The sequence below is a fragment of the Berghia stephanieae genome, chromosome 8 (genome assembly GCF_034508935.2).
Source record: "Berghia stephanieae isolate SIO BIC M18660-M18661 chromosome 8, UCSD_Bste_1.3, whole genome shotgun sequence".
NCBI classification, from domain to species: domain Eukaryota; kingdom Metazoa; phylum Mollusca; class Gastropoda; order Nudibranchia; family Aeolidiidae; genus Berghia; species Berghia stephanieae.
In genome coordinates, this window is record NC_088367.1 from 19,547,824 (window position 1) to 19,573,761 (window position 25,938).

The 25,938-nt window shown below is 35.2% G+C and overlaps 2 protein-coding genes across 4 annotated transcripts in view; one reads left to right on the forward strand and one right to left on the reverse strand.

The window, feature by feature from the left end:
- Window positions 1–44: 44 nt before the first annotated feature.
- Window positions 45–5,350, forward strand: LOC144978312 (sec1 family domain-containing protein 1-like). Its single transcript, XM_078924181.1, has one exon. The coding sequence runs from the start codon at window positions 79–81 to the stop codon at window positions 1,996–1,998; it is 1,920 nt and encodes a 639-aa protein (XP_078780307.1). The 5' UTR covers window positions 45–78; the 3' UTR covers window positions 1,999–5,350.
- A 7,365-nt stretch (window positions 5,351–12,715) lies between these two features.
- LOC144978311 (uncharacterized) overlaps window positions 12,716–25,938 on the reverse strand; it is a 21,508-nt gene continuing 8,285 nt past the window's right edge. Inside the window, exons 1-4 of one of the 3 annotated variants that reach the window (XM_078924178.1) lie at window positions 24,445–24,579; window positions 23,729–23,875; window positions 16,927–17,040; window positions 12,716–14,033 (exon numbers count right to left, since the gene is read on the reverse strand). In XM_078924178.1, the coding sequence (XP_078780304.1) occupies window positions 12,757–13,932 (1,176 nt within the window). In that variant the 5' untranslated portion in view covers window positions 13,933–14,033; window positions 16,927–17,040; window positions 23,729–23,875; window positions 24,445–24,579 and the 3' untranslated portion in view covers window positions 12,716–12,756. Of the gene's footprint in view, window positions 14,034–16,926; window positions 17,041–23,728; window positions 23,876–24,444; window positions 24,580–24,980; window positions 25,139–25,938 lie in introns of those variants that run through there. The other 2 variants (XM_078924177.1, XM_078924179.1) reach the window with 2 other exon arrangements.

Genomic DNA, 25,938 nt, shown 5'->3' on the forward strand with positions numbered 1-25,938 from the left:
ATTATTGCCCTTAACCCGGAAGTGCCACGTGTGTCGCTGTAGTACACAATATTTTGTCATCATTCACAACAAGCAAAAATGGCAGCTACCTTGAAAGAAAAACAAACAGCTGCCTTGAGGCGTATGCTCAATTTTAACCAAACACCGACGAAAACATCGAATGCTGAACCACAATGGAAGGTTCTCATTTATGACAGGTTTGGTCAGGACATAATTTCACCTTTACTGAATGTCAAAGAACTTCGGGAATTAGGTGTCACTTTACATTTGACTCTACATTCTGATCGAGATCCAATACCTGATGTACCGGCTATATATTTTGTCATGCCAACAGAGGACAACATTCAAAGAATATGCCGGGATTTTCACAGCCAGTCCTACGAATCTTATTATCTAAACTTTATTTCGGCGATATCTCGTCAGAAACTCGAAGACATTGCTCAAGCCGCTCTCCAAGTAAACGCTGTTCATCAGGTCAGCAAAGTGTTTGATCAGTACTTGAATTTCATCTCTCTTGAAGATGAACTGTTTACACTTCGTCACCAGGATCGAGAATCGATATCATATTATGCTATAAATAAAGGTGATGTGAAAGACACAGAAATGGAAGCCATCATGGATTGCATTGTGGATAGTTTGTTTTCAGTTTTTGTCACGCTTGGAGCAGTGCCAATTATCAGGTGCCCAAGAGGTAATGCTGCAGAGATGGTTGGAGAAAAGCTTGATAAAAAACTCCGTGAAAATTTACGTGATGCAAGAAATAGTCTTTTCATGTCAGATGTTAGTGCCCCCGGTCAATTCAGCTTTCAGAGACCACTTCTTGTGATTCTAGATCGAAATCTTGATCTTGCCTCAATGCTTCATCATACATGGACCTACCAAGCACTAGCCCATGATGTGTTAGATTTGAAGTTGAATAGGGTCGAGATTGAAGAGGTTCTTGAAGAAGACCAAAATCCTGCCCATTCCCCATCCAGGAAACAAAAAATAAAGAAAAAGACTTATGATTTGAGTGCAAAGGACAAATTTTGGGTGACACAAAAAGGTAATCCATTTCCAGAGGTTGCTGAATCGGTGCAAGAAGAATTAAATGCTTATCGCCAAGAGGAAGGGGAAGTGAAAAAATTAAAAGCTGCCCTCGGGTTGGAGGGTGAAGATGACACTGCTATAAGTATGTTATCAGATAACACTGCAAGACTCACATCTGCAGTCACATCTCTTCCAGAACTACTTGAGAAGAAAAGACTGATTGACATGCACACCAATATTGCCACTGCATTGCTGCAGCACATTAAAAACAGAAAATTAGATACATATTTTGAAACAGAGGAGAAAATGATGAGTAAGTCTACTCTTTCGAAATCTCTTATGGATATGATTTCAGACCCAGAGACTGGAAAACCAGAAGATAAGGTGCGTCTTTTCATAATTGCTATGATTTGTGGGCCACCCATGTCAGAGGCAGAAATCGACCAATATTGTGTTGCTCTTCAAGCAGCTAACTGTGATATTTCAGCTGTTCAGTATGTCCGGCGTTGGAAGTCTTACACCAAACTCCAAGCTCCTGCAAGTCAATACACTGGTGGTGGTATAAGTTCTACCAGCATGTTCTCAGGATTGCTATCTAAAGGTTCCCAATTCGTCATGGAAGGTGTGAAAAATCTTGTTGTTAAAGGACATAACTTACCAACAACTCGAATTGTAGATGCTCTAATGGAGTTAAAATCTCTCCCAGAAACTGACGAATACCGTTACTTCGACCCCAAACTATTACGGGCAGATTCTTCATCAATTCCTCGTAATAAATCACCATTTCAGGAAGCATATGTGTTCATGGTTGGTGGGGGAAATTATATTGAGTTCCAAAATTTGATTGACTATGTAAGAATGAAAGGAACCACTGCCACTGCCAAGAAAATTGTGTATGGTTGTAGTGATCTTGTAAATGCTGTGCAATTTCTTAAACAACTAAGTCACCTTGGTCAGGATATTTCATAGTTTTATTAAAAGTAAAAGGTTAATTTATTTTGATTTATAACAATTATATGTGAATTGTATTTGCATGAACATGTAGTCATTTTCTGCCTTAATGCTACAAATTTTGACACTTTAAAAATGTCAAGGGGTTTTTTCTTGATTTTTTTTTAAGTTGAAGTTTTTGAATAATTTTTTTTTTCCTGCATTGCGGTAACGATTTGTTTAGAATTTCTGTATACTCTGCTGACTTCAATAATGTTTAATTTCAAGTCATGCATGCAAACACCAGTATTCTTTTTTGGGGTGGATTTTTGTTGATGTAAAAAGTCCATTTTGAAGTAAGGATTCACATTTCCGTGACAGTGACAGGAATTGCAAAATGAGGTCAGATTGTTTTCATGTTCCATCAGTAGCAACTACATAGCACAATTATAAGAGAAAATCTGATAGGTTTCAGACTTGTCAGGTTTGCAGTAATAATTTGTATTTTTAATTGCCTGTGACCTGCATATTTGCTACCAAATATGGAAAAGGCATTCTTTTTCATATCACACATTGAACAGAGATCATGTTTACTTTTGATGAATTCCAAATCAGTGCGGAATTTGGATCCTCAATATCACTTTCTTTTTTCTTTTCATCCCTATATTATATAGGCTTGGCCGCTGACATCATGATTCTGATCAATGAAGATTCACAGGATGTTATTAGACAATAGTCTTGGCATTTCATTATTTTACGGGATCTCTCTGCATTTTCCTTGACTGTTATGTTGCAGGATATCTTGACCTTTAAAATTTATTTTAGACAAATTATTGCCGGTATCAATGGTTTGCATGTCGACATAACCATCAAGTGGTAAAATTGTTGTTGATATAGGCTAGGCAATAAATATTTACTAAAGTTATATCACATAAAAAACGTGACTTGGATATCATGTCAATAGAAGCGTGATGTTGATATAACCATTGTCGATATATGCTCTGCACTGTATATAAAAAGATCATACCCGGTATTATTGGGTTTTCAAATAGACTTATTTTGCTTTATATGGACTTTATTCCATTTGGTAGATATAGAGACAGTTTTCAGTTGCCATTCCCCAAAGAGTATATCACAGCTATTTTTCGTCTCTGTATATACACGTTTTGGTGCATGTGTCATTGTTAGGGTATGTGTGAGCGCATGCTTGTATAAATGGGTGTGCTTGTGTACAAAAATGTTTATAATGATGTTTTACAATTTTGTGCACCTAGAGCTGTTTGGGCGCTATACAAATAAACTTTATTATTATTATGGGACAGAACTATCAATCAGGGTCACAGTCAGCTATCGTGATGGGCTTAATGTTTTTGTTGACAGAGAGAAGGAGAAAATCTTAAATGTGGGCCCACATTTCTTTTTTAAAACCTTAATTTCAGTTTATTTTTCAAGTTTTTGAATTTATATCTGCTCAAATACGCTTTAACAGGAAGTCCAATTTGGCAAGGGGTTCAGAAATCCATGCTTGTTGGCTCTATGTTTACTTAGCAAATAGAAATGCATTCAATTCGCATCACAGCTTGTAAAGTCGCATTCAAAAAGGTCATTTCAGCCTGAGCCATGATACCCATTGAGTGATACAAAAAATTCACTCACATTCCGTCATTTGTTTTACTCCTAAATCACAAATGGTTGTTGTCTAATTTGTTGTTTTTTGGGGGTTTTTTAAAGCTACGTGTTCATGGTAACACAATACTATTCTACCTTGGGTAAGTTTCTCACTAGTGTTAGGCAAGAAGGGAGTGGATTGGTAGACATGAGTTATGTGCCCAGTTAAATTTAGTGAAGCAAGTATTGTTTGTAGCTTGTGTGTATGTGTGAGAGAGAGAAAGAGTTTGTGGAAAAAGTGAATGGAGTAATCTGTTTCTGTTGGGGATGGGAGGGTGAAAATGAAAGAATTACTTAAGCTAATAAATAGAGTGAATGGTCCACTTTATTGATTTGTGAAAACTTTAAGTTTAAAACACACCCCAAATTCAACCCCACCCCAAAAGAAATACACTGCAGTCCGCTTAGGGTAAATTCTGAGGCTGGTCCCGATTTTCCTGCTTTAAATCATTAATTATTTAAAACGTTTAAGATAAACTCTGTCGGTGAGCTAGTCTGGATATGATAAACTCATCAATCCAGATCTGCGCGACTGGTATAGAAAGGGAGTCTCTTAATCATCCCTTCTCTTCCTCCCCCCCCCCCCCCCCCACTCCATTTACCATCTTTTAGTCTCCTCATCATACAATAAATTCACTTCCTGCAATCAGGAAACAACAAGGCCTATATTATTATTAGAATGTGAGTGTCTGCAAAGATTCACTGAAATACACAAGCATGTGGCCACATAACACACACACTCACTCGTGCATGTGGGTTTGCGCCTTTGTCATAGCACAGACTATGGGTTTGGAGCCCAAGGCCTTTGTCTATTATCCATGCCCTTTCTTCCCGATTGTCATTGTCTCATCCACACCATGCACAATCCATGCAAAGTGGGCATCTTGTAGTTGCCTGCCTACCAGCCCCCAACTTTACCCTCACTAGCTAGTTTCAAGGGCTTGCCAATCGGTAATCAGAGCAAGACTGGCACTCATCACACAATTAGCTTAGACTAGAGGATGACTGACGATATCATCTCAACTCTCCCAACTTTTTATTTTCATTCTCACTCTGCTTTTCCAAGCATTGAGATCATTGTATGCCTGTTGCATTGTGCTAGTGAAAAATGATCTCAGGGCAAATAGGAGTTTTAAAAAGTTACTCTTAATTCAGCCAAGCTTAATAGGAAGCTTATATATGAGATATATGTTTATTGAAGCGGGTATCTAATAGTTGAAACACATGTTTGTGTCGCTTGGGTTGTTTCTTCCGAGTTTTGAATAAGATGAGCTTTTTTTTTTCTGGTCCCCTTGAGTTTATTTTAAGCAGACTGCAGTTTATAACAAACAAACCAAGAAGATTTGGAGTAACTACTTGTTTGGACATACAGGCTGATTGTTTGTATAAGTCATAAAAGAAAGAAGGGAAAAAGATATCCATGAGTTCATTAAAACTCAGTCCAGTAGCCTATAACTTATTTGCTGTAATGTGTTTGTTATTTCTGTCATTTCGTGACAATCATGTTCATTATAAGCGTACTCTACTGTACTTTATAATTGTTCATTTAAAATGGCAATGTCATCATCACCATGATTTATTTTTTGTTGGTCCAAGGACCCGGAATGTCATTATTGAAAAAATGTGATTTTGTTTGTTTCTTTTGAATGAACAGTAATATGTAATGACATGGGTTTTTAAAGGATTTATTCTTGTTGAAATAAAATCTAATCTTAGTAAGCAAGACCTCTACGGTATTATTGACAATGTTTTCTAAAGAAAAAAATGGAGTGGGCTCTTTGACCATATATATATATATATATATATATATATATATACAGTAAAATCACTTTAAACCGAAAGAAGCTAAACCGAAAAATACCTTAAACCGCAAAGAATTTAATAAATTGTACTAGTTCTTCATACTGATTCTTACGATGAACCGAAATATTTCTAAGAAGGACTTTCTTTAAACCGAAACAATTTGAGACCACCTTCCTTTATTCTCTCTCAATTTTTCTTCAAAAATTGGGGAAGGTGGCCACACGTAATAATGCCCGGCGATATTAAACAAAGAGCGTAAGTATAAGATGAGGGTGATGGGTGGGGTGTAGGCAAACACTGCACTTGGGCTCGGCCAACACCACAATCGCACAGACTGGAAAAGGAAGACAGCGGGTGACTGGCAGGCGAAAAATGAGGAAAGAGGAGGAGTTGGGGTGTAGAATCACGCAAGCGGGATGTTCTCGCTCGTGTGTTGATGCTTCGGAACTGACTGGATTTTAAACACGAGAATAAGGAAGGAGGGGGGGGGGGGGGGGTAGACAACTTACCATTGACATGCCATTTCATTTCCACTTTGTTTAAGTGTGTGTGTGTGTGAGGGGGGGGGGGGGGGTCTATGAAATTAGGCCTTTGAACCTAATGGCTTTTCAAAAGAGAGATGCCTAGTAGTAGTAGACAGCTTAGCATTGACACGCCTTTTCATTTCCATTTCACTTCACCTCTGAGTAGCTGCGCGTCATTCATTATCAATTATCGCACAAGAACTTTCGATCTTATTTTAGCTTTGCATTTTACTAAAAGATGTCTAAAAGAAAGCACTGTGCTTACACGTTGGAGTTTAAAATTAAAATACTATGTGAAGTCGATGAAAAAAAGTTGATCAAGACAGAGATATGTAAAAAACACGGCATCCCGAACTCAACTCTTTCAACAATTTTGAATTGAAAACGAAAACCCCCAAAAATATTATTAAAACACACCAAAAAAAAATAAAAAATTAATGGTTACGAAGACGGCATTTATTCAACAACTCCATTTAACGGGAAACCCATGATACCATTACATGAGCAAATTCCTTAAAAAGTTACTACCATATGAAAACATTGCAAAACGGGAACTTGCTTTAAACCAAAATGTCTTTAAACCGAAATGGTTTAGAAGGTCCCCAAAATTTCGGTTTAAAGTAATTCTACTGTATATAGCTATATATTATAATATCCGTTTTCATTTCTCTGTTGCTCTGTCTTTGTCTTGAAATGAGATATTTTGTTTTCTGTTTGTTTTATATTTTTTAGTTAGTTTTTTTTTTTTTTTTTTAATTTTTAAAATGTAATCCTTAGTAAGCATGTGGTTTCCTCATAGTGGGATCCTGTTCTTGTGTTTACATAGGACTTTTGGGTGATTTCAAAATATGCACATTGATTGATTGCTCTTGGAATCTACTTACCTTTGAACCAGTTGAACCTTTTGGGTGATCTCAAACTAAGCACATTGATAGATTGCTCTTGAACTCTACTATGTTTCATATTTAAACCAGTCCCCTTTTTCTTACCTTCTCTCACGTACCTTACTGTCAATTACATATGATTATGTAGAGTTGTTTTTTGTTTTGATTTTTTATTTTTGTTTATCCCATCCACATTAAAGAAAGTCGGTAAGTTCTCTAAAACCATTAAAAACAAAGAAGATAGAAAGAGGAGAAAAAAACTTCATTTGGTTTAGAAATAGAAGTGGTGTTGATATGTCCCTGCTTCACTGAAGATTGCTCTTGGGATCCTATTCTGTTCTATGAACTAGTCACGTTTGTCTTGTTTAGTCTTTGGTGGTTGTATTGTAAGGGTTAACTCTAGATCTAAAATCTTATCAAGTTTTACTATTAGCTGTCCCATCATCTTCAATTTTTACCAGTAACGGTACTGAAGTGGCTGTCAAATGTTGTAATAGCCATAAAGAAAATAAGAACAAAATGTAAATACGTCTCTGTCATTATTTATTTGTTATTGTAGGTTGTTTTTGTCTTTTAATGTTGTGCTTGTTTTGCGTTTGTTAGTTTTTTTGTTTCTTCTTCCGTATCGTATCATATCGTTTAAGAGCTAATAGGATTTTAAATTCTTTCTTTCTTTCTTCTCATTTTTTTTCTTCTTTCTGTTTGCTTATTGTCCCTATTTTTAAAAATTGTTATATCAATTTATTTTTTTTAAGTTACCATTACCATATACTTTCTGTACAGTACATGCAATGCTATTTTGCGCTGAAGCAACATAAGTTATGGTGCTGGAAGTGCCGTAAAATCAGTGCTTCTACAATGTACATATTTATCATTGTCTCATTCTGCAGATGAATGTGATCTAAGTGAATGATTAAATAATGAAGTAAAATATAAAATGTCATTGATTTTTTTTTTTTTTTTTTTTTGTTCGTTATGTTGATTTTGGGGGTTTGGATAGCTCAGTGGTAGACTGTTTGCTTCACATGCAAAGACAAGGACCGCTATCACTATCTGTACACGCTGCTGTAGTGATTTTTTTCAACCTTTTTGTCCATCCAGGATTGATTCAGTTGCCGTTTTTGCTAAATCTGTCAGACTGTTTTTTTTTTTGTTGTTTTTTTTTAATGGATTAGCGTCCTATCCAAAGCGTAGCAAGAAATTGTTACCGTATCTTTAATACTTTTTGCCTTTTTTCCCTATATAATTCTTAAAGTTATTCTTCCTCTGGGACTTATTTTCTTGTTGTTTTTTTGGTTTACCTGTCTTGGATTTTTTTTTTTCTTTTTGCTGCAAGAGAGAGCTTTTTGTTGACAGAGAAGATATTAGATTTTTTACCTTATAAATCATCTCTCCGTTATATTATATCATAATTCAGTTATTGACATCTTTACTCTGTAACTGTTTTAGTGTATCCCTTTTGGCAAAGACCATGTTGGACTTTAAAGTGGCTTCAGATTAATTGCTACTGATCTCTGCTGGACTCGTCGTGTTCTCACTTTATATTTTAAGTCTATTGAATTAAATATGTATTCCATCGCTGAAATGACAGTAAGGTCTACAGACATTGTAGAGATCCTAATCAAACAATACATTTATACAAACATCTATTCTTTTTTTGTGGGAGATGTTAGTTTTTCAGTGTAAAACTTCCGTTTTGTCCATATCTATCAATGGAACAGGATTGCCAGAAGAAACAGTTGCTGATCTCCCATAGTGCGCAGGGAGGTACTTGTAGTACTTGTAGTGTCTTCTATCCCCCTGTATCTGTTTTTCAGTTGCTTTCTGTCTGTCTTGGAATGAGATTACTTGGTTTTGTCCTGACGTTGGCTGGGAGGGAAACAGTCAAATGTATAGTTGGTTTTGGGAGATTTTTTTTCCTTGTAAATCATCTCTCTGTTATGCACTGTATGATTTGTAAACATTTGAGTGTGTTCCTCTTAATTGGGACCTGTGGCTGTGTCTGGATGAGATTTTTAGGTGATCTCAAACTAAGCACTTTGTGTGCTTTTGGAATCTACATCTTTTCTATTTGAACCAATTCTCCTTTGTCTTACCTTTTCTTGGGTGCTTTAATTGTAATTCTAGAACTTTTTACTATCCCATTTTCATCCTTTTTACTGGCGCTGATATAACCTTATTATGTTGCAAGTGCCGTAAAACCCTCAAAAACAAAAACAAGAATCAGTTGGCAAACCAGTTTGTGATTTCAATGTTTATCTGGGTGGGGTTTTTTTGCCCTCCCGACTCCCGTAGGACTGGGAGGTCAATTGCTGTCTTCTATTTCTATAACTAACCCTTTTTCTGTTTTTCAACTTGCTTCTTGTCTTTGTCTTGGAATAAGATTTTACTTAGTTTTGTCCTGGGCCTAGTCGTAGTTTTACGCTTGGAGAGAAACGGTTAAATGTATTAGTTATAGTTTTGGGAGATGATATTTTTTCTTTATAAATTAAATCATCTCCCTAGTTATATATTTTATTTTGAAACATGATTTGTAAACGTGTGTGTGTATTCCTCTTATTAGGTAATCTCAAACTAAGTTCACTGATAGCGATAGTGTCCTTTTGGATTCTACATCTGTTCCTTGTCTGAACTGGCCCCAGTTGTCTTACTTTTTTTCATGTCCTTTTAATTGTAAATCTAGAATTTTTGGACAATCCAATGGTTTTTGGGGTTTTTTTCACTCGCGTTGAAATGACCTAAATGTGTTGCAAGCGCTGTAAAGCAGGTGGGCAGGAGGTCACTTGCTGTGTCTTCTATTCCCAATATCTGTTTTCCCTCTTTTGCTCTCTGTCTTTTTTTCTGAATTGAGATTGCTGAAGTTTTTTTCCAGGTCCAAGCAGAGATCCTTAGCTGGGAAGGAGATACTCAATTGATAGTAACCTTTTTTGAGAGGTGATATTTTATTCCGTGTAATTCATTGCTCTTACTCTTATTTTCTATTATCATTACTGGGTGGGATCTTTTACCTCCCACTGTGGGCAGGTTTCTTGTTGTGTCTTCTATCCCCCTATCTATCTGTTTACTGAGTTGCTATCTTTGCCTTGGAATGGGACTACTTTGTTTTGTCCTGGCCCTTTCCGGAGTCCTTGGCTGAGAGGGAAACAGTCAAATGTGTATGTTTTAAGAGGTGATATTTTTTCTTCTAAATCATCTGTTATGAACTGCTTTGTTTTTGTTTTTTTTTTTGTTTTGTTTTTCTTTTTCTTTTTTTTTTTTTTTGGGGGGGGGGGGGTATTAATGGTTTGTAAACATTTGAGTGCTTGTGTTTGGATGCAACTTTTTGGTGATTTTAAACTAAGTGCACTGATAGTATGTTCTTGGAATTTACATCTGTTCCCTATTTGAACTATTTCCCTTTGCCTCACTTTTTCTAGTGTGAAATCAAATTTTTATGTTTATCCCATTTTCGTTCCTTGTACTGGTGCTGAAATGACCAAAATGTGTCACAAGCGCCATAAAATCCTTAAACTTAAAAACAATTATTATTATTAGTTTTTAATTATCATATAGTGTACTTTGTAAAAATTTGAGTTTGAGTGTATCCTAAGCCTAATATCTGGACTCTTTGCTTGTGCCTGAATGAGATTTTTAGGCGATATTAAAATAGACACATTGATGATTGATCATGGAATCTTCTATTCCCTATTCGAACTAGTCCCAATAGTTTTATTGGCGCTGAAAGGACATAATAGTGTCACAAGTGCCGTACTGGGTGGGGATCCTGACCTCCCATAGCGGGCAGGGGGGTCCATACTGTGTCTCCTAATCCCCCTATGTCTGTTTTCCAACATGCCTTCTGTCTTTATCTTGGAATGAGATTACTTGGTTTTGTCATGGCCCTGGCTGGGAGGGACACAGTCCAATGCATAGTTATTGTTTTGAGAGCTGATATTTTTTTCCTTGTAAATCATCTCTCTGTTATGTATTATTATATTTGTTATTTTTAATGTATAATGTAAGCATCTGAGTGTATTCCTCTTTGTTGGATTTTGTGCTTGTGTCTGGATGAGACTTATAGGTGATCTCAAGCTAAGTACATTGGTGGTAAGCTCTTGGAATCTACATCTGATCCCTATTTGTTCCCAGTTCCCCTTTGTCTTACTTTCTCTTGTCTTGCAACACATTTAGGTTATATCAGCGCCAGTAAAAAAGAAGAAAATGGGATAGTAAAAAATTACAATTAAAGCATCCAAGAATAAGGGAGACAAAGGGGAATTGGTTCAAATAGGGGACAGATGTAGATTCCAAGAGCACACTATCAAAGTACTTAGTTTGAGATCACCTAAAAGTCTCATCCATACACAAGCACAGGTCCCCACTGAGAGTGAGGAACACACTCAAATGTTTACAAATCATATGTTTAAAAAATAAATAAATGACAATACATACCAGAGAGATAATTTACAAGGAGAAAAAATATCATCTCCCAAACCTCTATACATTCGACTGTTTCCCTACTCCCAGCCAGGGCATTCGGCCAGGACCAGGACAAAACCAAGTAATCTCATTCCAAGACAGACAGAAAGCAAAAGGGGATAGAAGTAGAAGACAGCAAGTACCTCCCTGCCCACTATGGGAGAAATAATGCCGTAAGTCAAAGATCAAAGATAGTTTAAAAACATATCTAACCTTATTATAGAATGAGAAAGCTACTGCAAAAATAAGGGCTGCCTCACATGAAATTTAGGTGGTGGAAGTAGTAGCTGTAGTGGTAATAGGAAATTTATTAACATTCTAATTTTTCCAACCAATGTTAATTTTTTTCAGACCACAAAGCTGCTCTACAGACCAAAATCCGACTTTTCCAACCTAGACTTAAAATACGACTTTCCGACTTTGGTGAATAAATCATTCATCATTATTCAATAAAGAGAAACATAAAAAAACAAAATTTCCCATACTTTTTTTTATACATGTACATCATTGACGTACTTTTGTGACAAAACTTTCAAAAGTGACCTTTGGCACACAGCCTCACATATGTATTAAAAAAAAAAAAAATACATGAGCAACATCCACTAACGTGCTCAAAGTACTTTACAAGGTGTCCCAAACCAACAGCAAACATGTAAGACGAGGCATCAAGCTTGTAAGGCATTACATTTTTTACAAGGACAATGCTGTTACTGACCAAGCACTCATTTACACCTGAGTATGGTGTTAGAATGTGAGTAAAGAACCTTTGCACCACCCAGAGCTGAGCTTGAATCAGGGACCTACTGGTCTGAAAGTGAGTGTCATATCACTAGAACACATAGGCCTGTCATCTGCATTTTTTGCCAAATTGGGACCTAAAATTTGCCCAAAAAACCCCCAAAATTTGCCAAAAAGACCAAAATTTGCCAAAACATTTGCCGAGGAGAACTAAGCGTTTCAGTAAAAATTAACACGTGATACAGAAAAAAATATATATAAAAGACAATTTATTACATTTAAGGAGGCTCCATTATGAATAGTGTTGTGACAAAGATTTTAAAGAATCATTATCCGTAGAGAGTCGCTTCCCTTGGTTTGGGGCCCAGGCAAAGCTGCAACATTTCTCAATCCGCACTTTTTTTTTCGTTATTTTGTTTTCGCTTCATTTTTGCCCCAACATTTGCCTCGCGATTTGCCAATTTTCCCAAAATTTGCCACGATTTGCCAATTTTGGGAAATTTGCCCAAATTTGCGGATCGCCCTGATATTTGCGGCCGCAAAAAATGCAGATGACAGATAGGTGCACAGCTGTATTTTTAAAAAATTAAAAATACAGCTCAATATCCACTAAACATGCTTAAAGCGTTTTGGAGCTAGCTTATCAGTAAACTACAATAAATCAAAACTGAGCAATAGAAATAGAATAGACTTCTTTAATTTTTCTCTGTTCATTTCATATTTTAACATAAGTAGCCTTTGACAACAGCTGCACCTGAAAATGCAGAATCTATCTCCTCCTTTACAACAATATTCTCTAACTCTTCCATTTTTTGTCTAAATGCCTCGAGTTTCTGTTCTAAATCTTTTTTGGTTTCTTTAACAGCTTGTTTAATTTCAAAACGTGCATCCTTAATCCTTGATTGTAACGCTTCAACTCCAGTCTGACACTGATTTCCCACGCCAATTTTACCTTTACTGAAGCGCTCTCGTGCCATTTCATTGATGACAACTCTTTTTTTCCTCATCTTCTTTTTCATTTTTCTATATATAGAATTTTCAATTGTATTTAATTTCTCAACTGCATCACTGTTCAGTTCAGATGCTTTTTCAACAGCTTCATTTTTTAACTTATCAATCTTCAAATTGAGCTTTTCAACATTTTTGTCTTCCTGCTGCTTCTTAGCTTTCTTTACAATTTTTTTCTTTAATTTTTGAATCAAATCATTCATTACTTCATCATAGGAAATTTCACCACCTACAGCTTGTATCCGTTTTACCTGCATCTCTGAACCTATATTTGCTCTCTGTTTCAGTACTTTCTTAAAACTTACATTCTCTTTGAATTTTATCTTTTTTCTTTTATGTGTACTAGCATAAATTCCTTGCATATTATTGGCTTGATTAGCTCTTTGGTTAAAATATGTCCCTCGTGACGCTTTTGCACTATTCTTTACATCCATATTGGAATCCTCAGGGGTTTTATTTTTACACTTCTCTGCATTTACAATCTCATTCTTTTTCTCTGATTTCCGTACAGTATTGAACTCATCTGAGCTTCTAATTACACCACTGGTTAAATCTCCAGGAATATTGAAATCTTTTTTCTTTTTTTTCTTCTTTTTCTTTTTCCTTAAATTGTTCTCATGTGACATATTGACAGCTGATGAACCTTCTTCATGAGTCTCATCTCCAGATTTCATCTTTTTCTTGTCCAATGTTTTCTCATCAGTACATATAACATTCGGTACCTTAAAATCTAGAATTTGATCAACATCTAAAACTTCCATCTGTCGCTTCTTCCTTTTCTTTTTATCTGATTTTTCACCCATGAGCAACATGTCTTTGCTCTTGTTTACTGTGAGGGTTGCGTCATCGAGAGCATCATCCTCTCTTTTTATTTCCATCTTAATTTCCATCTCTTTATTTACAAATGAAACATCTGCCGTGGTGCTCTTATTGAATATTGTATCCTCAACATAAGTTTTTCTTTCTTTTCCTGTTTTCTGTTTCTTTTTATCTGTTTAAGATGAAAGAGAAAATCAAAATGAAAATTTAAACAAATCAAGTACAGGTATACAATTTGGAATAAAGTTATAGGCAAGAAATTCGATAATATTCTGTTTGTTTTTTGTTTTTGAGGGTTTTACGGCGATTGCAACACATTTAGGTTATATCAGCGCCAGTAAAAAGGAAGAAAATGGGATATAATAATACATAACAGAGAGACGATTTACAAGGAAAAAAATATCATCTCCCAAAACAATAACTAGGCATTTGACCGTGTCCCTCCCAGCTAGGACTCCGGCCAGGGACAGGGCAAAACCAAATAATCTCATTCCAAGACAAAGACAGAAAGCATGTTGGAAAACAGATATAAGGGGATAGAAGACACAGTATGTACCCCCCTGCCCACTATGGGAGGTCAGGAACCCCATAATATTCTGAACAATCCACAATGACTACACTGAAATAAAGGCAGAAGTGCTGAAACCTGAAACTAAAATCTCGACACTTTGCCAAACCTGAAAATGTTCCTACTGAAAATGAGGCCTAATTTCATCACCGTTTTTATACCATTATTAAATTATTACACAGCAAACATATTGACACAATGACACACCTCCATACACTGAAAATGTGGCTGAATCACTTTTTCGAATTTTTACCGATGCTATTACTAAATTAGGGTATTTTACTCAAACACTGAAACCGGAGGTATTTGACTTCAAGATATCACCAGGTGTCAGCTGCAGCACAGCGCCGCAAATTGAGTAAGACTGAGGTAGTTTGCTGAAGGCCACATAACCCGATGGATAATCAAACTAGGTATACCACTGAGCCTCACTGCCCCCCCCCCCCCCTCCCCTTTTTTTGTATGACCCGAGGAGTTCGAGGAAACCTTGCTGAAGTGTACTTCACCATTTTATTATGACCTTGGTGCAGTGCAGGACAATATACATACATACACTTGAGCACGGAAATCGCGAACGACATTCCCATCAATCTCTCCATAACACCAAGTGTCAGTCAATGTGTTACATGTGCTTGTGCATGCCATATATGTGTGTGTGTGTGTGTGTGTGCGCACTTGCGTCTGTGTGTGCAAGGGGGAATCATGAAGCATGTTTGAACAGGGTCTTACACACACCACCCACCACTCCATTGACCTCTTGTATTAGACGATGTTACCTCACCAATACCATGGCAAACTGACCAGTACCGTTGGGACAAGTGACTAGCAAGGCAGTGATTGCCTTAGGCAGTAACTGTTACATATTAAAATGATACAAACGATTAGGGGAAGATGGGGTGAAAGCATTATCATAGATGAAACTCTGTGAGAGCAATGCCATCTCTCTTTAGCCTGAGTGTGAGGGAGTCAAGTGAGGAGTGATAGAGTATGAGAATGAGTGTGAAATCCACAATGCGATATGCTGGCTTTTTTGTTAAGCACACGCAGTGGGAATTGTCATTCCATTTCTGAAATTGAACAAGACAAGACTTACTATATGTAACACCAGTGAAAACTCTTCAAAGATAGTTATGTAAAAGGTGGCCAATCAAAGGAAATTGAATTCTCTCACTCTCTGACTCTTTACAGAGTTCTTATTAAGGGGAGTAATCATTATAATGTGACTTTTATCAAGACCACCCGCATTTACCTCCCTCATATCCTTTGTAATATACTCAACACGGAAAACTCGAAACACAGAAATCTCTAACAAATAGTCCCGGCTTGTTCGAGATTTCCGTGCTCAAATGTACATCACCAGGATGGTGTTAAATGTTGATACACTAATAAGCCTAATGTTGATATATACAGGAAAAAAACGAAATAGAGGGAAATGAATGGCAAATAAGAACCTACAAAACAGGGTTGATTAGGATTTGCCTACAAATGGTAATTTTTTTAAAGTGCTGTTATTGAAGAGTATGACCATATTGCTTGGAAGTCAGTAACGGTTGTCTGCTTTTGTATTCCAAGATCCATTTTGTTAGCTTTGTTTTCAGCTCAGGCAATGAAGAACATCAACTTAGGTTTTTAATTAGCAAAACCAGGCTTTCTGGATGTGACAACAGCAAAAAAGGCATTTATATAGGAAATGACCTGCTGATCTCAAAGATTTGATTTACTGAAAAAATGCTCCCTTCCGTCTCTCTCAACTGCAAGATGTCAGCCATCCCATGAAAATTATAAGTTCTGAATAATGAGGCCTGCATTTATCAGTTGAGGGTGGGGTCATTTTTTTCTCAACACTCAACACCATTGGCTAAAAATATTGTCTTTGGTCGCATTACATCAATCATTGTCTTTTCTATAAAATTGCAATGGTGAAATGTACCATGAAATATAAGGACTTAATTTACTTACTTACTTAAGCCCTTAACCCCAGTCAGAGCATAGGCCATCATTATTATTATCACTATTATTAATATTATGTATTATTACTATTATTATTATTATTATTATTATTATTATTATTATTATTATTATTATTATTATTATTATTATTATTATTATTAATATTATTTTCATTATTATTATTATTATTATTATTATTATTATTATTATTATTATTATTATTATTATTATTTTCATTATTATTATTATTATCACTATTATTAATATTATTACTATTATCATCATTATAACAACAATATCAAAAATAACAACAATAGTATTTGTGATGATAAAAATTTAATGAGTAATTTATATGAGTCAATTGATAAATCATTCTTAAAGAGCAAATAATTTGTAAAAAAAAATGTTCATTTGCATGAGTTGCATGATTGACTCACTGTAGAAAATAGATGCAGGAGCAAATTTCAATGACTTCCAATAAAAATGAGAGGACGCTGAATATTTGAATATCTCGACCATGTTTTGCATGGTCTCTCATATTTCTCACCTTTAACTTTGTGACCCACTGCCAAGTGACAAGGTTTGAACAGTTTATGAGACAGACTTCAACGAAGATGGTCAATTTGATGTATTTGGTAGATTGGGACTACAGTTGGATTTTCTGGATGAAAAAAAAAGGAAATAAAAATTTTTGAAAAAATATTTTACAATCTACTTTTACATAAGAAGAGAAAAATTTTAACTAGTCCAAACTCACGACACTATAAACAAAATCGGGACACTGTTTTAAATAATTCTTTTTTTTTTTTTTCAGTACAAATGACTGCCATTGCCAGAATCTGGCCAAAAAATTATATACACATGCAAAACAATTACTGCGGGTCCCAATAGCCGAGTTGGTCGAGCACTCGCTTCACACACAAAGGGACAGGGATCTATCCCAGATAAAGACGATTTTTTTTTTCGGACTCTCCTGTCCACCCAGCTTTAATTGAGTAGCTGGGGCTGCTAGATCTGGCAAAAAGTACTTTTACTACCAAAAACACTACACAACATGAACATAAAAATAATTTTTTGACTGTTAGTCAAATGTAATCAAAATAAATGTAATTACTAACACACTGCCTTGCTTGAATTTCTTGAGTTTCCTTGAAAAAGATGAGCACCATATATAAACATCATGAACAAAGTGCACATGATTAAAAATTTCCACCCAAACTACATTTTTCAATTTGATAACTTAAAACTTATTTTAAAAAACAAAAAACAAAAAAAACCAACATGGTTCATAACTGCAAAGTAAGCAGTAATATCCTGAGAGAAATGTGGGATAAAAATGGATTTAACAATCTAATAACCTCAGCTTGTTAGTCTTGGCAATAAATGACTCATTGTAGTGATTAATTAATGCTACGAAATCTCAGCCTGTTACTATTGCAGATCAAATTATATGAAAAATTAGTGTTAGTTTAAGCAGTAGAATTCCAAATATGGAAAAAATACTATGATTATGATATCCCTAAACAAAATATTAATTTTTACAAGGGAGACCACAATTTTGCTCTCTTGAGCTATAATCAATGTAATATCCAGGAATAACTCAAATATCTTTATTAATGTTTGGTTTTATTTATTTTTACGTGTGTGAGAGAGAGAGAGAGAGAGAGAGAGAGAGAGAGAGAGAGAGAGAGAGAGAGAGAGAGAGAGAGAGAGGGGAAGAGAGAGTAGAGAGAGAGAGAGAGAGAGAGAAGAGAGAGGTAGGAGGAGAGAGAGGAGAGAGAGGAGAGAGAGAGAGGAGAGAGAGAAGAAAGAGGGAGAGAGAGAGAGAGAGAGAGAAGAAAGAGAGAGAGAGAGAGAGAGAGAGGAGAGAGAGAGGAGAGAGAGAGAGAGAGGAGGAGAGAGAGAAGAGAGAGAGAGAGAGAGAGAGAGAGAGAAAGAAAAGAGCAGGGAGAATGAGAGAGATAATAGTAATAATAAGAAAGAGAGAGAAGAAGAGAGAAAGAGAGAGAGAGAGAAGAAGAAGAAATATTACTGAAATAGAGAGAATAATAATATAGTAATAATAAATAGATAAATAAGAAATAATAAAATAAATAATGATAATAATAATATAATAATAATAATATAATAATATAATAATAATAATAATAATAATAATAATAATAATAATAATAATAATAATAATAATATAATATAATAATAATAATAATAATATAATAATTAAATATAATAATTATAATAGCAATAAATATTTGAGAACAAAAAAGAACGAACAAAAATTAGAACAAAATTATAATGAATTAAAATTGAACGAAATGGATAAAAAAAATCAACGAAAAAACTTTCGAACAAAAGTGGAAAAAATGAACATCATTTGGGAAGCAAAAAGGAAAAAAAAAAAAAAAAAAAGAGGGATGAGCGGATTCAAACCAGTGCAGCTAAAAGGATCATAATGAAAGGTAGTCTATCCACACCAATATCGGGTTATCTTAAAATTCAAATATAAGCTAGATAATTTTCCACCATCTTTGCTTCCTTGTTTTAATAGTTATTTTCATCTCTGATTCGAATAATATGTTGTTGGATTTAGTTTTGTGGAAGTGTGATAAAAAATTGTTTTATTTTGCATGAGGAAGACAGGAAAATAATAGGTTGGTGTTTGGGCGAACAACACCCAGACCTAGAGACTTGTCCGTGAAATAAACAAATCCCCAGCCATCATCAATTTCCCCCAAATTGTGGTTAGAATGAACAAATTATAGAAACAAAGGAAGATAATAAAGTTAACAGGTAGGTGGGTAGTGAAATTTTTAATGGTTGGTGGACAATGAACCGATTTGTTGATTAACAAGTTTCTTGCTGGTTGAAAAAAAAAGGCGGAATTGCCAGTTTGATGTTTTCAATTCAAAAACTTACATTTCAATGATCCATTTGCTTTTTTAAAAAGCTGGAATTTTTTTTAAAATTATTTTTTTAAAATTATTATTACTATCGAGCCTATTAGAATTATTATGCGTTTCGTTGACGATGATGATGTGTCTGTTTTTGGGTAGTGATGGTGGTGTTGATGTGGTGGTTGTGATTGTAGTGGTGGTGGTAATGATGTATTAGTGATAGTGATGATGACTATAAGGATAATAATGATGCAATGGTGGTTGCAATTTGGTTGCTGTAGTTTTGATAACAATGTGGTAGCTGTGGTAGTGGTAGTAATGATGATGATGTGGTGGTAGCATGATGACGAGGAGGAGGATGATGTAAAGGTGGTGGTAGTTGCTAGTTTTGATAACAATGTGGAGGTTGCTGTGGTAGTAGTAGTAATGATGATGTAGTGGTGGCTGCAGTAGTAGTTTATTGATGGTAACTTCTTTTATTTGCAGGAGCACTGAGATATGAGTCATGAGCAATGGCGAGTGTGTGTGTGTGTGAGAGAGAGAGAGAGAGAGAGAGAGAGAGAGAGAGAGAGAGAGAGAGAGAGAGAGAGAGAGAGAGAGAGAGAGAGAGAAAGAGAGAGAGATTCCTGAAACTTTATAAAATATATTTAACTAACTAACTGTATAAATTCCCATTAAAATTAAAGTAATCTGACAGATAAGTTGATAGATTTTGAGATGTGAACGAATGATCAAGTAGGAGAGGTGGGGATGGGGGAATTTTCATGGATTGGATTGGGGTATCAAAAACAAAACAAAACAAGATCTTGTCAAGTTTCAGACTTGGAGGAAAAATCAAAACGTTCAAAATTTCAATTCTAAATCACAAAATGTTCAATTATCCCTCCTTTTCTTTCCTTCTTTCAAATTCAAATTAACACGCTAACACTAACACTAACATACTCTCATTAAACTTCAAGCCATTCGACAACACGCCATTTTGAACAAAAAATACAGTGTTGTTTTCAGTGAGGGGACAAAGACTCATTTTAAGAGATGGGAGAGCGATTGTACTACTGCGAATAGTGATTTCGCCATGAGAGTGAAATCTCTGGATATTCGTTTTTATTTTCAATTTTCAGCCTTTAAATTATGGCCGCTGGTAGACACTGCGTGCTACGCGACGGTGACCACGGGATGGTAAACATCGCGCGTTACGTTATGGGAAAGAAACGGTAGTAGGTGCAGCATATTACGCTACCACCCACTTGCCGAGATGTTAGCTGCAGCGTAGATAGGTAGAGTAGAGCGTAAAACGTTACGAAGTTTCCGATGGCTGTTATAAATCCATTTTCCGTTTCGCATCCAGATTTTATTACGCTACCACCCACTTGCCGAGATTGTAGCTGCAGCGTAGAAAGGTAGAGCGTAAAACGTTACGAAGTTTCCGATGGCTGTTATAAATCCATTTTCCGTTTAGCATCCAGATTTTATTACGCTACCACCCACTTGCCGAGATGGTAGCTGCAGCGTAGAAAGGTAGAGCGTAAAACGTTACGAAGTTTCCGATGGCTGTTATAAATCCATTTTCCGTTTCGCATCCAGATTTTATTACGCTACCACCAATTTACATGCATTATGAAAAAAAAATTATCCCACATTGGAACGCACTAGTCCGCTTAAAACATCTGAGCTAGGAAATGTTTCACCTTAAAGGAGAACCTGTAGTCAAAAGTCCATTTTATATCTCGCAGTGCCAATATTGGTATTCCCCTATTATTTTTAGGTGGTAGGAGGTCTAATTTAATGATTAACACAAACACACACACAAAAAAAGCTAAAAACTTAAATGTGTGGCTGTGTGGTCTTATGGTATGACACTCGCTTTCAGATCTTTACTCACATTCTCTCACCGTACTCGGGTGTAAAATGAGTACCTGGTCGTTAACGGTGTTGTCTCTGTCCGAAAAATTGTAATATCGCATAACAGGCGTCATGTCCTATCCTATATGTTAAATATTGCTGTTGACCAGGGACCTCTTGTAAAGCGCTTCGAGCACATTTAGTGGATATTGCACTACAGTATTTAAAAAGCTCAATATGTTTAAATGTCTTCAATGACACAGACAATATAGGCTAAAATCAGACCAACCCCCCCCCCCAATTTTCTACAGTGATGCATCGAAAACCAACGAATACCTTCCAAATTTGCACACACTGTCTCCGACAATAGCTTCATCATGATGTAAAGGTTTAGCAAGACTTGAAAATTTTAATTAATTTATTTATTGAATTGTTCTTCGATTACGATTGAAAATTTGGCATAGAATGACAGGCAATTTAATCCAATTTAAAAGTTCATAAAACCACTAAATTTTAGTCTAGCCCAAAACCAAATCCACCATGATGCAAAACCCATCATACGAAAGATTCTGACCAAATTGGAAGACTATTGGAAAACAATCCAGATATGAATGTCAGAAAATCAGGAAATGATGCAAAATGGAATTTTGAGAAAAAACATAATCTTTCTTTAATTTGATAAACAAGCTAATTTTGCAGATAACGTCCATCAAAATACCAAAGTATAATCAATATGGAACAAGAAAATGTAAATTGATCAAGTTCTGAAAAGAAATTAGAAAAATAATTGATTCGCTAACCCATATCGCTTAGAAAAAAATATTGAATGATCTCAATTTTTCATTTTAAAAAAAATAATTTGGTGGTCAAATATGCTTTATAGTTAATCTCAGAAACTAGTAATGTGAAGATAAACACCAAAAAAACCAAGTCTTTAATTATTTTTTTTACATTTTACAGGGACACCCTATAGACTAAGATTAGTTGTAAAACCCTAAAATTTCTAACATTGATCAGATGCACCAAAAAACAAGCATATAAATTTCTTTCAAATTTACACACAATGTTTATTACATAAATAACTACATCATGATGGAAGAGTTTATCACTAGTCTACAAAATAAATTCTTTACAATATCTTTTAAATTTCGACTGTAATTGTGGCGCAGGTCGACAGGAAAAAAATAATTTCTAAAATTAAAAAAATCCTCTAAATTTTAATTTACCCCAAAATGCTTCCATCATGATGCAAAAGACATCATAAAAAAGATTCTGAACAAATCTGAAAATAATCTAAACGAAAATGACATTTTTATGGTTGTTAGAAAATCAGAAAATGACATACAATGGAAATTTGAGAAAGCACTAATTTGACATAAGCTGATCCATAAAATTTTCAAAATAATGACCATCATAGGACAAGAAAACACGAAAATTGTGGAGACTGATTTGACTACAAAATGTATAAATGATTCGCTAACCCATTCCCTAAGAAATTAAATACTGAAAATTTTTTATATTACCTTACTCTAATTTTGTGGTCAAATATGATTTATACCTTACGAATTCATCATCGTAATTGTAATCACAAAAACTAATTATCAAAAATTCTCAAAATATGATTTCGCAAAATATGATTTTAAGCACTACCCTTATTTTTCAATTTTTTAAAATGCCGCTTGTGACAGAAGTATCTAATCAATTTGAACTGCAAAATAAAATCTATTTTAAACAAGAAAACAGCTAAATGGTGAAAATAGATCTAGCACCAAATAAAGAGCAATTTGCTTTCGCAAACTCCTAGAAAAAAAATTTCTTTCGTCTCAATACAGGAAAAATCAACATCACATGTTTGCACTGCTTTTTCTGTAGTTCCACAAAGAGGGTTGATCTTGCTCTTGTTTGAAAAATGGAAATAAAAAAGAGACATTTCATTACGTAGCAATTTTTGGAAATGGCTATATAATTAAAATCATTGTCATAAAATGAATTTGTCAAAGACATACTAATTTTTTCTTTAAATGGTCATCGTTCTCACCAACATAGTTGAAATTTTGTTCGCATTACATACAGGACAAAAGTCTTGACAACAAACTCTATTAAGTTAATAAATGCAGTAGTAACTCAATTCAAATAATCCTTTGTCATTTTCATTTAGAAAAACGAGAATTTACATTGAGCATGCAAATCTCAAAGTTGGTAAAATTCCCAGTTTCAATCCCTCTATTTCGTTAGTATTGGCAAAATGAAAATCTCGAACAAAGTGGACATTCCTTTGCGATGTTGAATTTTTTACCCACGAATTGATTGTCTCGAACTGGTTGAGAAAAGGAAATTGAATAGTCTCACTATCGACTCTCGACAGAGTTCATAATAACGGAGCGCTATCATTATAATTATAATATGAATTTTATCAAGACCAACCACATTTACCTCCCTCAAATTCAAATCCTCTGTAAAATACTCAATTTGGAAAATTCGAAAACACGGAAATCTCGAACAAACAGGCATGGTCATGGTCCCGACTTGTTCGAAATTTCCGTGTTCGAGTGTACTGTATTGATCACCAATACAAATGTAAAGGCGCCATGAAGATTTGAAAACATTACTAACCAGTTTCAAGAAGTGCATGCAGATACTCTGCTCTGCTGGCAAAGATGATGGTTTGCTGATTGATAAGATTGCCACAACACACTTGAGCCAACTATCTTTCTTGATTGTCAGAAAACCAGTATGGTCAACTGAATTCTTTCATGTTAGCTGTCGATGAAAAAAAAAAAAATTAAATTCTCTGCAGTGAAAATGGCACATACCAATGTCATTGCTTAAGTTAATAATAATAATAATAATAATAATAATAATAATAATAATAATAATAATAATAATAATAATAATAATAATAATATTAATAATAATAATAAATAAATAAATAAATTGAAAAAAAAAGTAATAGTACTAATGATAATAATATCGTTTCTCATTATTGGACAATACTGTATATATCTAGAGATCTAATCTATATTCATCGTCATTATCATGATCATGAGGCATTTCACTCCAAAGTTCTAAAAATTGTGTCACCGCCGGTACGGCTTCCACTGCTGCTGCTCACTAAAAACTGCCTAGTTGTTACAGTTACACTAGATCTACACAGTATTAGAATAGAAGTAAAATCAACGAAGGATTAATCCATAACGATCACATTGGCATGCAGACCACACACATTCATTCATTCATCTCTATCCACAATCACATCATCATCATATCGCCATCGGTTGAGTACACACTGTCCTAGCCTTGATCAAATAAAAGAAAAGACAAATTCTTACCTTTACAGAATCCTGGCGATTAAAAGAGGTGTTGGTCTCAGTCTGCAATTGCTTAACTGCATTTAACTGCAAGTTTGTTGATGTTCGGAAACCGAGAGTCACAATTCACAATCGAACAAAACGACCACGACTTCGCGGTTGGCGCCACGGTCGACTTACCGGATGTGACCTTTGACACGCCCGGTAACCTGGTGGAAAATTTCGCTCACTACGCTGCGAGGAATGGGGGCAGTAACGGTTGCGTATTACGCTGTGGCCACCCACTTCGTTAAATTATTTTAACTAACATAACTTTTCTTCGGCTTATCTGATCTTCACAATTTTGGTATCATTAGAATCGTGTTGATAAACACTTTATAATTGAGTTCAATCCAATTAGAATTTTTTACCAAAGTAGAGAGTGAGAGTGAGAGAGAGTTACTGAGTCAGAGTCTGACTGAGGAGTGAGATGTGTGGTCATTTTCGTTATTGATTATTAATTATATAATTATTTTCACCAATTCAGGCACAGAAAAATAAATTAAACCTGGACGTACAAGAAAGATCTAGGAGCTCCAAGTCATTGACAACAACCGTAATTGTAAGGTAAAGAACAACTTAAAAGTAAAAGCCATTTGCCATCAGCTGTGGTTTCTCGACACGCTTCTAGCTGTGGTCCAACTTGCTGCTACTTTCGATTTCAAATTGTTGACATCTCGTCGCAGAGTTACCAGATGTCTTTAGGGGGTTGCCAAATATAACCTCGGGTTGCCAAACACATCTAACACTTCGTGATATTATGAATCTTATTCAATTAGATGGCAAAACATCGAAGATTGCAAACCAAACTTCACGTGAATTGTCAGTGAATAAAATTAAAGGTATGTGTCGAAGGCCAAAGCCGCTCTCTATAAAGGTTCATTGTCCAGGATTCATTCTCCAGTGGTATCGACCTCCCATATTCTGGTTCACTCCAGTGTTAGCCTTGGTTCACTCACTTCGTGCTTGATCTATTAACCAATTTTAGACTAATCAAAACATGGAATTTGTGACACACCTTCACATGTGCTCGGACAAACATAGTTGGTTGTTTATAAACAATAACATGAACTAATTCGACCTCCATCTGATCGTTGTTATTGTTTTTATATTGACAAATGGGTGACTAGTTATCACACGATTTTCTTGATCATGTTATAAACGTTTAAGTTTACACATAGTTTTTCTGTGTTGATTCTAGTGGTCAAGAGGTAGAACAGTGGGTATTTTACTTAACACATACCATCTATAGTAAAACCTGTGTAGTTTGCTGTGTCTACCAATCACTGTCATTGTTTACATTATGACGATTGTCCGAGAGGCGTGGTTATCTACCGGTTAATTCCTCACAGTTCCGGGTTCATCATTATCAGTCAGTGTTTATTTCACAGTTCCGGGTTTACTACCCATTGGTGTCCACCTCCCGTGGTCCCATGAGTTCACCTTTGGTTCATTCCTTTGGGGGCCACAAACTGT

Excerpts from the sequence above, each read along its gene's own strand:
- LOC144978312 (XM_078924181.1), top strand. The coding sequence starts at position 79 with ATGGCAGCTACCTTGAAAGAAAAACAAACAGCTGCCTTGAGGCGTATG.